General features: G+C 40.3%; 1 protein-coding gene across 1 annotated transcript in view; it reads right to left on the reverse strand.

Annotated features, from left to right (window-relative positions):
• Me1 (malic enzyme 1) overlaps positions 1-14,517 on the reverse strand; it is a 110,714-nt gene that overhangs the window by 15,707 nt on the left and 80,490 nt on the right. The window contains exons 8-9 of the mRNA XM_034484066.2: positions 9,926-10,023; positions 8,227-8,340 (exon numbers count right to left, since the gene is read on the reverse strand). Of these exons, the coding sequence (XP_034339957.1) occupies positions 8,227-8,340; positions 9,926-10,023 (212 nt within the window). The remainder of the gene's footprint in view (positions 1-8,226; positions 8,341-9,925; positions 10,024-14,517) is intronic.

The raw sequence follows: 14,517 nt of genomic DNA on the forward strand, positions 1-14,517 counted from the left end.
TTTGTCCTGACAAGTGCTTATCTTTCAGTAATAAAACATCTACAACCAAAAAGGTGTCTGGCTGAGCATGACAAAGCATGCCTGCCATCCCAGCATGCAGGGGAGTAAGGTAGAAGTTGGTGGCCTGCATGAGCTACACAGCGATACCCTGGTGTGAACAGGTTTAAAAACTGTCTACACAGTTTTTAAAAATTGGCAATAATGCAAATTATACCATGTTACTTTATTTATGTTATATTTTTATATAAGTCTTTATTCTCAAATTCCTTATTGCAATTTTCTTGTTCACTATTTTATCATGACCTTAAATAATTTTGTACATAAATCAGGTATTTAGTCATGATATCTTTTCCTTTCCCATCTAGAAATCTTGTGATTTCAATCTGTTCTCCTGGGCCAATGTCTATTCCTTGCAAACAAGGAGCTCCAACTCTAATCACTCAGATTGTCTTCATCCATCTTTTACCTCGAGATTTAAAACTGTCAAAAGGACAGGCAGCCAGCACTGAAGACAGCAGAGAACCTTAGTCAGTGTTCTCTTGAGGTACCCAGGGGACAGTTTAACTACTGACAGGCAGTAGTACCTCAGCAAAGGCATGCCAACTGCTTCAGGTATATAGTCTCAGATAAGCTGCTGATGAACTAGAGAAAAATAAAAATTGATTCCTTTCCTTTTGGTCACAAACCAAACAGTAACCATGCATATGTGAAAACAAAACTAATATAAATTCTTAGAGGTGACTTTTGACAATAGCTTAGACATACTCAAACTAGTATAAATTTTGTTATTGCTAAAAATAACATGCAAAACAGTTGGGTTATACTAAAATATGGACCAGAAACCTGAAAAACAAAACTTGGCTAGCATAATGAATAACCTGAAATGACATAATTTAATGTAATACACATCTTCTTAATGCATCATGATATCCTAGGTTGTGCAAGATGGCAAGATAAACACCTACTTGTAATTCATAGTACTGTTCTAATCTCTACAAACTGCAGTCAGTATGTTAAGAGCTTGTGACAATTTGTTGTCTAGAGACATGACTAAACAGCAAGATACATTCTGATCAATGGCAAATTCCTGTTACTTTTAAGTTTTAAGTTTTGCCAGGTGGTGGTGGCGCACGCCTTTAATCCCAGCACTTGGGAGGCAGAGGCAGGTGGATTTCTGAGTTCGAGGACAGCCTGGTCTACAGAGTGAGTTCCAGGACAGCCAGAACTACACAGAGAAACCCTGCCTTGAAAAACAAAACAAAACAACAAAAAAAAAGTTTTAAGTTTTTACAAGATTTAGGAAAAGGAGAAAGATACAGAAGAGCTTTCAGCTCCATAACGGTAGAGCTGGCTGTGAGTGCTCCGATCCCTCTACCCACTGCAGGGCTTTTAACTGTCTACCGCACCTTGCTTTCTCCACCTGTGAACTGGCTGCATCATTTATGATATCAAACAGATTAACGATATTTGAGCTTTTTCCCAAGCTGAGAGAATAATAACCTAAGGAAAAATAAACTCCTCAGCTTGGCTTCCAGGACTAATTCAATTCTAACTCAATCCCTGAGTGAGGCCTCATGCGCCCTTTTCAAAACATTTTAAAGTATTAAAGGGAACAGAGACAGCTCCACACTGTCACACTTGGCAGCCTGATCAGGTCCTTCCAATTTTAGGGACTCTTCAACTTGGACCAAACCAGGATTCATGGCATCAATATAGAAAGGAGTTTCAGAACTAGTCAGTTTGGAGCAAAATTGAAGATTTAATTTAAAATATTACTACTACTACTAACAACAACAACAACAACAACGTGTTGGGGGTAATGTGTGTGCTACCTACAGTACAAGAGTGGAGGCCAAAGAACAACTTGTGAGACTTGGTTTTCCCCTACAAGGACTTGGGATTGAACTGGGATCTCCAAACTTGCACTGCAAGCGGTGTTACCTACTGAGCCATCACACTGGCCCATACGTGGAAACATTATTCAAGATATTTTATAAGCTGAAGCCTGAGTACTGGGAGAAAAAGAGGGTCCTAGAAAGAAAGACACACCTGAGAGAATGATGTGGGCTCCCCGGGAGAAACCACACACGGAGCGTGGGCTCCTAAAGGCAGAGTCACCGTTGCGTTAGTTAAGCGTACCTACTCCTCTGGTGTTACACTTTCCATGTTCTCTCTCCTTTGATGAGTGAGGTTCTGGAGTGGCTCCAGGGTCGCCTTGGGCAAGTGATAACCTGATACAGTAAAATCAGAAAGCTCTTGGACTGAACAAGTTCCGTTCCGTCTTTTTCCTGTAAGTAGGTTTCTTGTAAGATTCCTAGAAACCCACAGGTCAGTCAGGACAAGGCTGTGAGCCTCACATCACTGGACTAGCATTCTTGCTTCCCCACTGGGAGAGGCTTCAGCTGGATGCCTGGGCAAGAGGCTCCTCTTCCATCTGTCCCCAAGATTTCCCCTCTCTTTCTATCCTGCCTCAGTTTCCCTCCAAGTGATGAGGAAAGACTAGCTGGTTTTGAGAATCAGTATTCTAGATGGTTAGTCATAACCCTATCAGATACACTTCTTCAAGACATAAGTTTCCAGAAAACTATAAAAACTATAAAAAACTATTCAGACAAGAAGAAATGAACACATAAGTTTGCAATTACAGATTTCTGGTAATGCTGTTGTGGAAACAACCCGAAATTAATGAAAACATTTATGTACTTAGAACCTCTAATTTCCCTAGAACGCGAAGCACATCATAAGGAGTCATCAACACTGTCCTGAACAACTCCAGTAGATAGTTTTAAGTAAGTCTGCCACTTATCTCCATGAAAATGGAAAGTTGTGTGTTTTATTGCAGACATCTTACTTTATTAATCACAGAGAGCACTGGCAGGTCTTGGCCATGGAAGGCAGAACTTGGCAGAATGTACTCTAACTAGTAAGACGCGTCAATCTCCCGCAGCTCAGTCCTCACGGATGCTTTTCCTGGTGTGACTTACAAATGCTGACTGAACACTGAAAGACAGCCAGGAGTCACGGAACAGTAACCTTAACATTACTGAAGGGCTCTACTGGACACAAGCAGAACCGAGAGACAAAATTAATGTGCTGAGTATTTTCCATGCCACTTCCGCAGCTGGTTTGATGGCGGAGTTTAAAGAAACAACTGGAATGGGGCAGCCCTGTCTACTGCAGCTGTTGCCTGTAACTTTTCTACAGTTCTATGTTTCTAAAGTTTTCCTCCTTCCCCCTACCCAAAACATACTCCTATGCCAGTCACTTCACCTGCATATACAAAATGTCTCTTTCTTTGTTTCCCTTGCTACAGGCAGACAGACAGTGAAGTCTTGGGGGCCCCAGATGGGGTTTCCAGGTCCTGAGTTGAACCAAGGATACACACAGACATGGTAGAAATGAGACAACTGATTAATAAAGATGGCACTCCCCAGCAAGGAATTATATGTATGTGCATGCGTGCATGTATGTATCTTTATGTGTGTGTATGTGTAATATATAATGTGCGAGTATACACATGTGTATATGTGTGTATGTGCAATGTGTGAGCACGTAAGCACATACATGTATGTGTGAGCATGTGTTATGTATGTATGCATATATGTGCCCAGTGGTGCCTGTGTCTGTGTCGAGCAGACTGAGCTATCTGTATTATGATGGGCATTTTTTCTGCTTATGTTGTTACATATCAACCATATGTTATATGTCAACCTTTGGTCGGAGGGGTTTCCAGACTTTTACTGTCACTGGTTGCTTTTGCACATGTGTAAACATGCACACTCACATACACGCACCCACATGTGCATGTATGCACACATATGAATTCATGCCCTACTTACTCTCTTGCCACAACCTCATTTCTCCCCTTTCAGGAACAGTTACTTTTTGCGGTCTTTTAGCAAAGGGTTCATAGGCATCTGTTTATCCAGAAAACCCAGATTTGGTAGCCTGCCTCCTTCTTTTTCTCACTCCCTGCTCCCCCCTTCATTTCTTCCTTCTGTCCTTGTGGCAAACACTGGGAACAGTTAGAATTTTTTTTTCAGGTTGCCTCTTTAAATCCCCCTCTATGTTGTGTTGACTCTTACTACAAGAATATGCAACCAGATTGAACATGCTTGTTCAAACACAGCTAAGATATAAGATTGCAGGAAGTGAACGCTACCAATAATAATTCTGCATGTTAAATATCCGTAGTCATTATTTTCTGTTAAAAAACACATGCATATAGTCAATGAGAGTTATTCTTATGAACACCTACAAATGCACAGGTCATCTTTTATTTGAATTGAAGGGAGAAAGCAATCAAAGTGGATACTTGTTTCTAAGCTACAAGGTCCCTCAGAGCATATGTAAAGTGTTACCACTGTTGAGTGGTACAGTGCCACTCTCAGATTCTGACAGAACAGAGGAAAGAGAAACTTCACACAGCTTGGAGTTCCTAGCCCTAAACATTTTTTTTTTTCAAAAAGAAATATTAAGACTATCCCAACTATCATGATAGCATATAACATGCCTATGTTCACTATCTCTCCTACAAGAGCTAAGTGACTATAAATGGAAAAACACAGTGAAGTAAATTACATAGAATTGAAGAAAATAAAACTGAAGTCAAATCACCCTGAAACCAGCCTGTTACATGAATGTAAATTCACAGCATACTCTCTGCCTTAGTGTTCTGTCTAAGCACTCAGCTGGCTCATTAGCAAAAGTCACGTAAGCAATGGGCTGAGTGTAGCGCAGTCTGTGTTGTGGCCTCCTGTCCACTCTGGCAACACTCAGCAGGCAACACTGTGAGAGACTGCTCAGCTAACAGTTCTGTCCCTCACATTTAAAAGACAACTGTCTTTTAAAACATAACTTTGGCCGGGCGGTGGTGGTGCACGCCTTTAATCCTAGCACTTGGGAGGCAGAGGCAGGTGGATTTCTGAGTTCAAGGACAGCCTGGTCTACAGAGTGAGTTCCAGGATAGCCAGGACTACACAGAGAAACCCTGTCTTGAAAACAAAACAAAACAAAACAAAAAACCCAAAAAACGTAATTTTATCTTACCAAGTATAATACACATACACACTCACACACATATACATATATACACACACACATATATACATACACACATACACACACACACATATATACATAAACACACACACACACATATACACATAAACACACACACACACCTTGTAACGTTGGCAGGTGAAGGACATGAAGTAAATGTTGCTGTCTGGGTCTAACCAACAACTTTAGTCATTCCTAGTACTGCAATCCATGAAACCTAGAGTTTCAGCTCAGCAGACCTATGTTAAAATCATGCTAATAGCTATGGATGCTTGTATGGATTTCACATTAAAATGTCACTCATGAACTCCCACTATGTGGGCTCTGAATGCCATACATTCCTGAGACAACATGATTTATGTAGTTGCTTTATGTGGCATCTAACATTCCTCTTTCCAGCTCTGATCTTATCCTGAAGGTCAGTCCTGGATTTCCAATGGATGACGGGATACTTCCACTGTAGTCTCCACAGGAATCCTGAGCTTGCTTTGTATCAACTCATCTCACTGTGTCCCCTCAAACTAGCTTCTCTTTGCTCTCTTTATACCTAGACATCTAGGGAGTGCAGCACAACTGTTCTCTAGCCTGCACCTCCTTCCCATCTCCCAAGCTCTCAGTACACTAGCCCGTCCTTGTAAACATCTATGGAATCAAGCCTGTCTCACTCAAACCCCTGATAATTTTGTGAATTATTGCAACAGCTCTGAATGTAGTTTATTGTTCGCACTGTACCTCCTCTCAAACCATCCTCCACAACGCCATCAGGATGACTGAAAAGGCAAGTTGTCTCTGCTCACTGCTCTTCAGGACTCACACGTCACGTGTCCTGTGTCACCTGCCATGTGTTTCCTTTCCACTCTAACACTCGGTCTCTTACAGCAGAGTAAGGCACATGCTGTGTCTTCACCAGAAAGCCGCTCATTCATTCACTCAGCGAACTACTCTCACGTGTGAACTAGTTATGGGTGTGACTGGGAAGATCCAGAGGGGACACAGGACCCTTAGTTTCTGCCAGGACTCTCCATGGCCAGCCACCACACTTTCCTTTCAGTTTCATGTCCAGGGAATTTTGGGTCTCTTTAATTCCAAACTCTTCCTTGTCAACTTAGCCTTGGAAAAGCCTGTGCCTCCGTCTTCCCTCCCTCCTTGTCTCCCTCATGCACCGTGACATTTCTGTAACAGCACTTTCCTATCGCTCTGAAACTGGTAACTTGACTTTTCCCTTATGCTGTGAGCATCCTGAAATCAAGTGCCTTATTACATATTTAATAAAATGTAGAACAACTGATGAGTGGAAACTTTTATTCAGTGAACATAATTTCCCAACTGCAATATCTGTCATGTGACCATGGTATATAATTGTTTGTAAGCATTCTGATTCTTAAAAGCAACAAGTCCTAGAAAACTGAACTTGCTGGTTGCCTGGCCGTGGTGTGCACGCCTTTAATCCCAGCACTTGGCAGGCGGGTCTCTGGGAGTTGGAGGACAGCCTTGTCTAGATAACAAGGTCCAGGCCATCCAGGGCTACAGAGTGAGACCCTAACTCGAAAGAGTAAGCAATGCTCAACACTTTTAAATTGACAGCTCTACATATACTTTCTCTTCCTTTAAGACAAAATGTATCAATTGTGCAAATTTTAAACATTTTTCTGGCTTTTAATAATCACAATTGTTAAAAATTTGGAATATACAAAAACAGCCCTACAAACAAAGTAAGTTTCCAGAGCAAAGGTAGCTCAGTAGTGCAGAATTTGCCCAGGATGTGTGAAGCCCTGGGCTCAGAGGCCAGCATCATAAAATAACCTGCAATAAGAGCACTGGAAAGTCTAATGCAGTTGAGATTTATGTTCTGTGTCTTTAGGACATCACATATTTAAATCATGTACTGTATAAAATATGCATTTTCTTTCTATCTGACACACTACCCCATTTAACATGTTATTTAATGCTCTTTGAAAACAGTATTAAACATTTTTATCACACTTGTGGCTATTCCACAATCTATTTGACATTATATTTTGGAAGTATAAAGATCACCATTAAAATAAATGTATAATTAAATATCACTACTGCAAATGCTGTCTTAATAATATCCCACATCTAAAACAATGTATACATGCTAATTCCAGGACAGACTTCCTAGAATGCAAACTACTGTCTCAGCAGTACAAACTTTCCAAAGCTCTGGATGCACCTGAGTCTCACTCACATCATTTCCATGCTGTACTGCAGAAGACACAGCTACCTCTGGTCCATCATCACATAGAAGGGGGTTAGGTGTACTTTATAGAAGTTTCTTCTTAAAGTGACATGCCAGGCAGCAACAGTAATATAGCTGCCAGGTTCCATACCTGTTCCTACTAAGTTTTCACAAGAACCATACAGATGAAGTCTTTCTGTCACCATAAATGGGAAACTGGCTCATTCCAACAGCCCATGAACGAAAGTCCCTCCCATAAAAATCCCTCCCAAGCCTTCAAGAACTGAGGCAAAGCAGCAGGTAAGTGGGCAGCCCTCTCTCCTCCTTCCTTCCTAATCGGCTGGGTACCAGACAGCTTTTATAGAGTGTGCTGTGTCCGTGTCTGCATCCAACTTCCTCCATAAAAAAAATGAACCAATTCTAGCAGACAGATGATCCAGATTCGACTCATAAACAGAAGGCATTCCTGAGAGTTTCCTTCTTCCCTCAGGAGCATTATTAGTAAATCTGAATGGCAGGCTTGTGTGGGGTAGGGGTGGGGGTGGGGTGGGGTGGGGTGTATGCACAGGTATGCAGGTGCATGTATAATGTAAGGGTTTATGTGGAGGTCAAAGGGCAACTTCAGGAAGAGCTCCTCACCCCATCTACCATTTCCCTGTTTCACACAGGTTCTCTTACCGACCCAGATGGACACTTACCTAGTAGGTTATACTAGCTGCCCAAGAGCTCCAGGGACCCATCTGTCTCAGCCTCCTTAGCACTGGGATTCCAAGCTTGAGCCACTGTGCTTGGCTTTTTGAAATTCAGGCTTTGGGGCCTGAACACAGGTACTTGTCCTAGTACAGTCAGCGCATCACTAACTGACCTCTCCAACCCATAATGCTAGTCTTTTAACACGTTATCTTACAGGGGCAGCCTGTGGAACGGTCATCAGGACCGGCATACGCAGTGCCTTTCTTTCTTACCTTAACTATTAATCCCTTTGAGTCAACCAGCCATATCTTCTTTCTAGCTTCCTCCTTGGATAAACCTTCCTTCTCCATGGCCATAACAATAAGGTGAGCAATCCCCAAAGCAGCCTGAAAAGAAGGTATGAAATCAAAGACTTTAAAACTTGTTCCACATATCTTATCAAGGGTTACTCATCACCCTGTTTTGTCCACTAGTGAGGAACTGTAAAGCAGCTCCGCCCACTGAGTTTCAGAGCTTTAGTCATTAATTCACGAAAGGAGCTAAGCATTTTTGTCACATTTGGGTGTGCAAAATGACCAACATTAACTCCTTTTAATTACAACCCAACCACTATGATATATTTGCTAGTCAGCACGGATATGCCAGTGACACCCCAAATGTCAGGATATCTGATCCTAATTATACAGTCAAACCTGGCACAAGAAAGCACTACCTTTAACCCAATAACCAGCCAGCCTGGCTCACTTGAGCGTATGGCTCACTGTCAGAACTAAAGAGGCCCGCTCATTTGGATGGGATTTTGACCAACTAGACAACAGCATAAAACTGAAAGGAAATATATGTTGCCCAGCATTTATTCACTCTCATTTAGGCAAAGTATGCAGAATTTCTCCCAGTGTTAAAAAAAAACATCTTATCTGGAATTTGATGAAGAGTGCAATAACCTGTGAAATGCCACAGACCTCATGTTTTCTGGAACAAACCAAGGCCCATGAATCAGCAAACCAGGAATATTGCTATTCCTGCTGAGAATCAAAACTGACCTGGGTTATTCACCAGAAACTTCTGGAAATAGAGAAGGCCTTACCAGAATAAAGGCAGCAAGGGACAACTGGAAACAGGGCCCTTACATGCAGGGCCGTTACGCAGGCTGGGCTGCAGGCTGTCTGAAAGTGGGTCTGTTATTTCATTCTGAATGCTTTAACATACTCACTGTAGTTCTGGGTCTTGTGTTTAAATGAAAACACAGAATACACATTTCTACCCACAGAACATCTTGTTTTGTTTATAATAATATTAAGTTTAATTTCTTTTTCTCAAAATGACTGTCTAGCCATAGTATTTTTTCATTTTTGTATTCTGTAACTCTAGAGAGATCTGAAAGTTTTCTCACAAAAAATTAACATCTTATTCTGTTTGGAAAGTGAATTAGCTTTCTTCTTTTAAATGAGTATTAACAATGATTTCAAGAAACTATATAATTTGGCCTTATGCAGTTTTCATATAATGATTTCAAATGTCTTAGTTACAATGTTGAACAGCTTTGGTGTACTATGTATCCTTAATTTAAAATGATTTTTCTTAAAAACATTTACAGTTTTATATGTACAGGTTGGATTGTGTGTGTGTCTATGAATACTCTGAACTATGACAGTGGGGGACAGGTATATTAACTTAAGTACTGAAATTGTCATATACAACACACATTGGAAACTTCATTCTGTATCAAACCTTAAGCATGAATAACAAAGTCAAGGGTAAAATTTGATAATCTCTAGAATTTAAACTATGAAAATGTTTTTACATTTCCAGAGTTTCCTACAATGTTGTAAGATGACTTAAAACTTAGAGACTCTTCAGTCTATAGCTGTATTCTAACTCTGTGAGAGCCCCTGAGACCTGGTGTAAGTACTGGGCTAAAGTTAGCTGCACGTCAGTTAAGATGCAGGGAACAGTACACAGGACAGATACCTCTCCAGCTCCCTGGAACAGCACTGTCTGATCAGAGAGCTTGTTCTTGGTTATTCGAAGAGCTGCAAGGAGACCCGCCACCGCAACAGACGCTGTTCCTAAAACAAGTGATAAATATCCTTGAGCACTCCTCAGTCAGGTCAGGCCACACTCTAAGCCTTCAGTCACATCTTCAGATCATTACATGACAGTAACAAGGATAGAACGAGAACCTGTGCTTAACTGTCCCCATGTTAGCGTATGGCAAGGGACATCAGTATTTAGGACAGTGGCTTTAGAGGATAGCATGAGTTTGGGTTCTGCTTGGTTTTCATTTTAGTTTTAGATTTTTAAGGTAACATCCCATGTAGTCCTGGCAGAACTCTCAAACTAGCAATCCTTCTGCCTCAGCTAGCTAAGTGCTGAGATTGCAGGCATATGTCACCACACCTGGACTGAGTTTGGATACGATACGGATTTCAGTTCATCTGCTTACTAGAGAGAAGAATTTAGAAATAATTTTGTACATCTGTTTTACTCACTTGTAAAAATGATTTTATTGTATGACACAGAAGAGAAATTCATACTGTTGAATTTTTCTACCTAAATATTCTTGAGGCTTTGACATCTATATGAAGGAGGCACACAGTAAATACTTGCTACTGATGGGGTGGAGGCAATGGTGTTCGGACATATTTGGAATTTCATGGTTAAACTTAAACAATTAGCCATTAATAGCAATTGAAATCTGTTTTTTTTATCCTTTAACTGTCGTTCTATCTCTAATTCCTATCAGACCCCTAGTTGCTAACTGAATGCATGTGAAGTAGGTAAGGTTGTTGTCATCACACTACAGGTACAAGAGGGGTACCCATCTAATCACGTGACTTTAGTGTGTTTGCAGGCCAGGCAGTGTGTTGTCCTCTTGCTCTGAAATAATCACACCACTCAGTCTCTTCAAGGTTCATTCCTGAGCTATAACTGCAGGTTCTTGCAATGCCTTCCACCTATATAGACATTTTACCTCCAAAATAACACTCTACTGTTTCAAAATCACCCAGGTGAGCAGCAGAGTCTAGCCAAACTTTAAATACTTTCACTCCGGTTAAAACACAAATCTGAACAGATGCAAGTAAGACCACTGCAGTGCTAATAAACTGTGGTAAGTCATACGTTTACACAAACCCACAGTCTTGTCCATGATTTAAAAAGAAGGTCTAAAGAGTTGACAACGTGGCTCAGTGTTGAATGTTTGTCTGGTACACATAAGGCCTCAGTGAAATCCCCAAAACCACACAAAAAGAAATTCTGTACAAAATATGGCTGATTTATCTAAGAAATATGCCATGATGCCTGTCTCCTGCTGCCAGCTCCATCCTGAGGAATGTTACAGATGGAACTGAGGAGGCAGGCATATAGCTACGGTAAGTAGTTACTCACATGCACCAGCTCAGGCTAGCTCTGTCCCTTTTGGTGAAAATGGGTCCAAACATACGATGTAAGGAACTGTAAGCTCACTCCCAACTCTCAGATCATATGATCCCAAGATATCTACTGATTGTCCCAGGGTCACAAGATTTAAATAGCTGAAGAGTTAATTTTGGAACATTACCTGTATCACTATACTTTGGTATTGTTATTATTTTTTTTCATGGAACTGGACACTTGGAGACAGACACACAGACTTTGCTATTGTCTAATTACAATGTGACATTGATGGGTGGCAATGCTAGCTCATTCTACTAAAATTCAAAATGCTTTACTGCAGACCTAATTTATGATTACCATAAATTAGGCAGAATGAGTCGCTTCTCGCTGGATTGAATATCTAGTCATTATATATGTGTATTCTATAGCATTTCCTAGTGACATAATTGAAAGTCTAGTCTTCTCTTTATAGCATATATTTATAAGTCCAGAAAAATAGTTTAGCACTACCAAAAAATTGAATGTGACTATGACTCTTCTACATAGGCTGTGACTGCTGTAAATTTCTTTATAGAGAAGCACTTGCAGAAAATTAAAGTTTTATAAAAATGTTTGCAAAATAAATTGCATAACTGTTTAAACTGTTATATAAAAATTAAACTTAAGAAACCAGACAGAGGGGAGGTCTATCTTTGGTCTTCTGGTGTTAAAGAGGACTTAACACTGTTAGCAATACTAAAAAGATGGAATCTCAAGATTTTAGAATAATCTACAGTTTTCATATCTTTAATATAAAAGTCTCATTTTTTCAGACTCTCAAAAATTTAAAAACTTTTTTTTAAGTTATATGAATGTGCATATGAACATGTGTGCTTCTGAGTGCAGGTACCTACAGAGGCTAGAAGATGGTGTTGCATGGATGCTGGGATTTGAACTCTGGTCCTATGTAAGAATAATAAATGTCATTACTGTGGAGCCATCCCTCCAACCTCCAAGTTCTGTCATGACACAAGGCACCCTGCTCCTGAGCTTAGATGGTAAGCTGCAGCTAGAATGCAAGCTCTGACATGCCAGTGTGACATCACTTGTGACCGATGGTAAGCTGCAGCTAGACTGCCAGTTCTGACATGCAGTTGGACATCATTTGTGACCTTCATGTATATGATGCACCCTGGACACTAAGGAACTTTGTGTTTAGAATTATATCCCACTCTCAAAATGTCTCATTTTGTATGTGTGTGTATAATAAATATAGATATAGATGTATAGATATAGTCATAATAATACATATATATAAGTATATAAATATATTTTCTAAAATCAAGAAAAATATAAAATTCAAAATGCTTCTGCTACCAAATATGGTGGACAAGGGCTACCCAATCCCAGTATGACTTTACATGTAATGTGTCTTTACCATCTACAGAAGTTAAGTGCTTTGTTGTGCTTCCGCTGTGGTTATAAATCTCTCTAATCTTTTGCCAAAGAATGATCTCAACTGCAGGCATGATAATCTCAGTTTATGGCTGGACAATCAAAAGTTTAAGGCCAGCCTATCTCAAAACAACGGCAATAGCATCAGACCTCCACTGATATGCTGGCATAGCAATTTGTTAAATTAAAACTAAAAATAACTTTATATAACTAATGAGATCAATTTTAAAAAAAGATTATTTTTATTTATTTTATGTATGTTAGTACACTGTAGCTCCCTTCAGACACGCCAGAAGAGGGCATTGGATATCTCGTTACTGATGGTTGTGAGCCACCATGTGGTTGCTGGGAATTGAACTTAGGACCTCTGGAAGAGCAGTCAGTACTCTTAACTGCTAAGCCATCTCTCCAGCCCTGAGATCAATTTTTAATAAAATAAATCCTTATGTGCTATTAAGATCAGATGCCACAAGAAGAGTTGAGGATGTGAGTGAGTTTACAGAGGCCGAGCTGAAGGTTAGAGCATGCACTACCTGCTCCCAGCAGTGCAGAGCACTTGAGATGCCCACAGACCATCTGCAGCATGTGCAAGACACACAGGCAGGGATGGCTCCCTGTGGAAAGTGGGAGAAAGTGCACACAAATAGTAGTCCTTGTCCCCTACAAACTGCACTAAAGCAGCAGAAAAACAGATTTTAAAACAAACAAACAAGCGGAACATCAGGCATAGTGGAAGGCAGGGAAGAATGCTATACTGAAAAAAATTAAGTGAAATTTTTTTACTCAATAGGGAGGACCACACATGTGCAAGCTTCTTTTTAACACAGAATACCACGAGAAAGAACTGCCAGCGACAGAGCAGACCAGAACCTCCGCAGAGTAAGAGAAAGGCAAAAGGACCGGAAACTCCCTGAAGAGACGGCCTAAAGCGTAAAATGCTACCAAAGCAGGTCCTTGTCACTGAAGATTATTTCATATTACTGGCATAGTTAGCTACATTATTTTTTAATCAAATACTTTTCATAACTATTATCATTAAATAACATATCTGCTTCAAAAGAAGGAAGAAAGAAAGTCCCTTCAAGGACAGGATACATTGCAGGGCTGAAATAGTTACATAGTTGTTTTCATTGACAACATCCATGGGTATAATGGAAAAAACTAGGGTTCAAAAGATAAGACAGACATGTGGAGAAACCCTGTCATAGAGACACAACTCTGAAGTAGACAGATGCTCAGGGTGCTTCACTCATTTCCAGTCAAAACTCAAGGACTTCCCATTGGCTTTCTCTAAGGGATTAGAGCATTTTTCTCAAACCTGCATTTTCCATTCTGAGGGTAGCATTATTTTGAAATTCCTATGAGGAAATATGTAAACATTATGTGTACAGGCAGCGAAGGTGGAAACCCAGCATTTCCTGTCTCCACACTGGCAAGCCTGGCGCATTCTCCAGCACCTTCAGCTTCTCTGGACCTCAAGTCCATCTGTAGGCTTCACTAGTGATGTAGCCAGGCCTTAACCTTAATCAATGGTCCCGATAGACAGAAACGATCACTTAAATCCTGGTTTGGTGATTTAACCTTCTTAAACTTAACTCTGGTTCTCATTCACTCTGAATAGTGATTCTCAATCATATAATACTGGTCTTAACATTATTATACATACGTCTGTGACAGCCACAAAAATACAAAAGTAAAAAGTACGGTAGGGGAAAGAAATGTAGGTTTGCTTTGATGCTGTTTTTGAAACA

Source organism: Arvicanthis niloticus, chromosome 21 (assembly GCF_011762505.2).
Source record: "Arvicanthis niloticus isolate mArvNil1 chromosome 21, mArvNil1.pat.X, whole genome shotgun sequence".
Lineage (NCBI taxonomy): Eukaryota > Metazoa > Chordata > Mammalia > Rodentia > Muridae > Arvicanthis > Arvicanthis niloticus.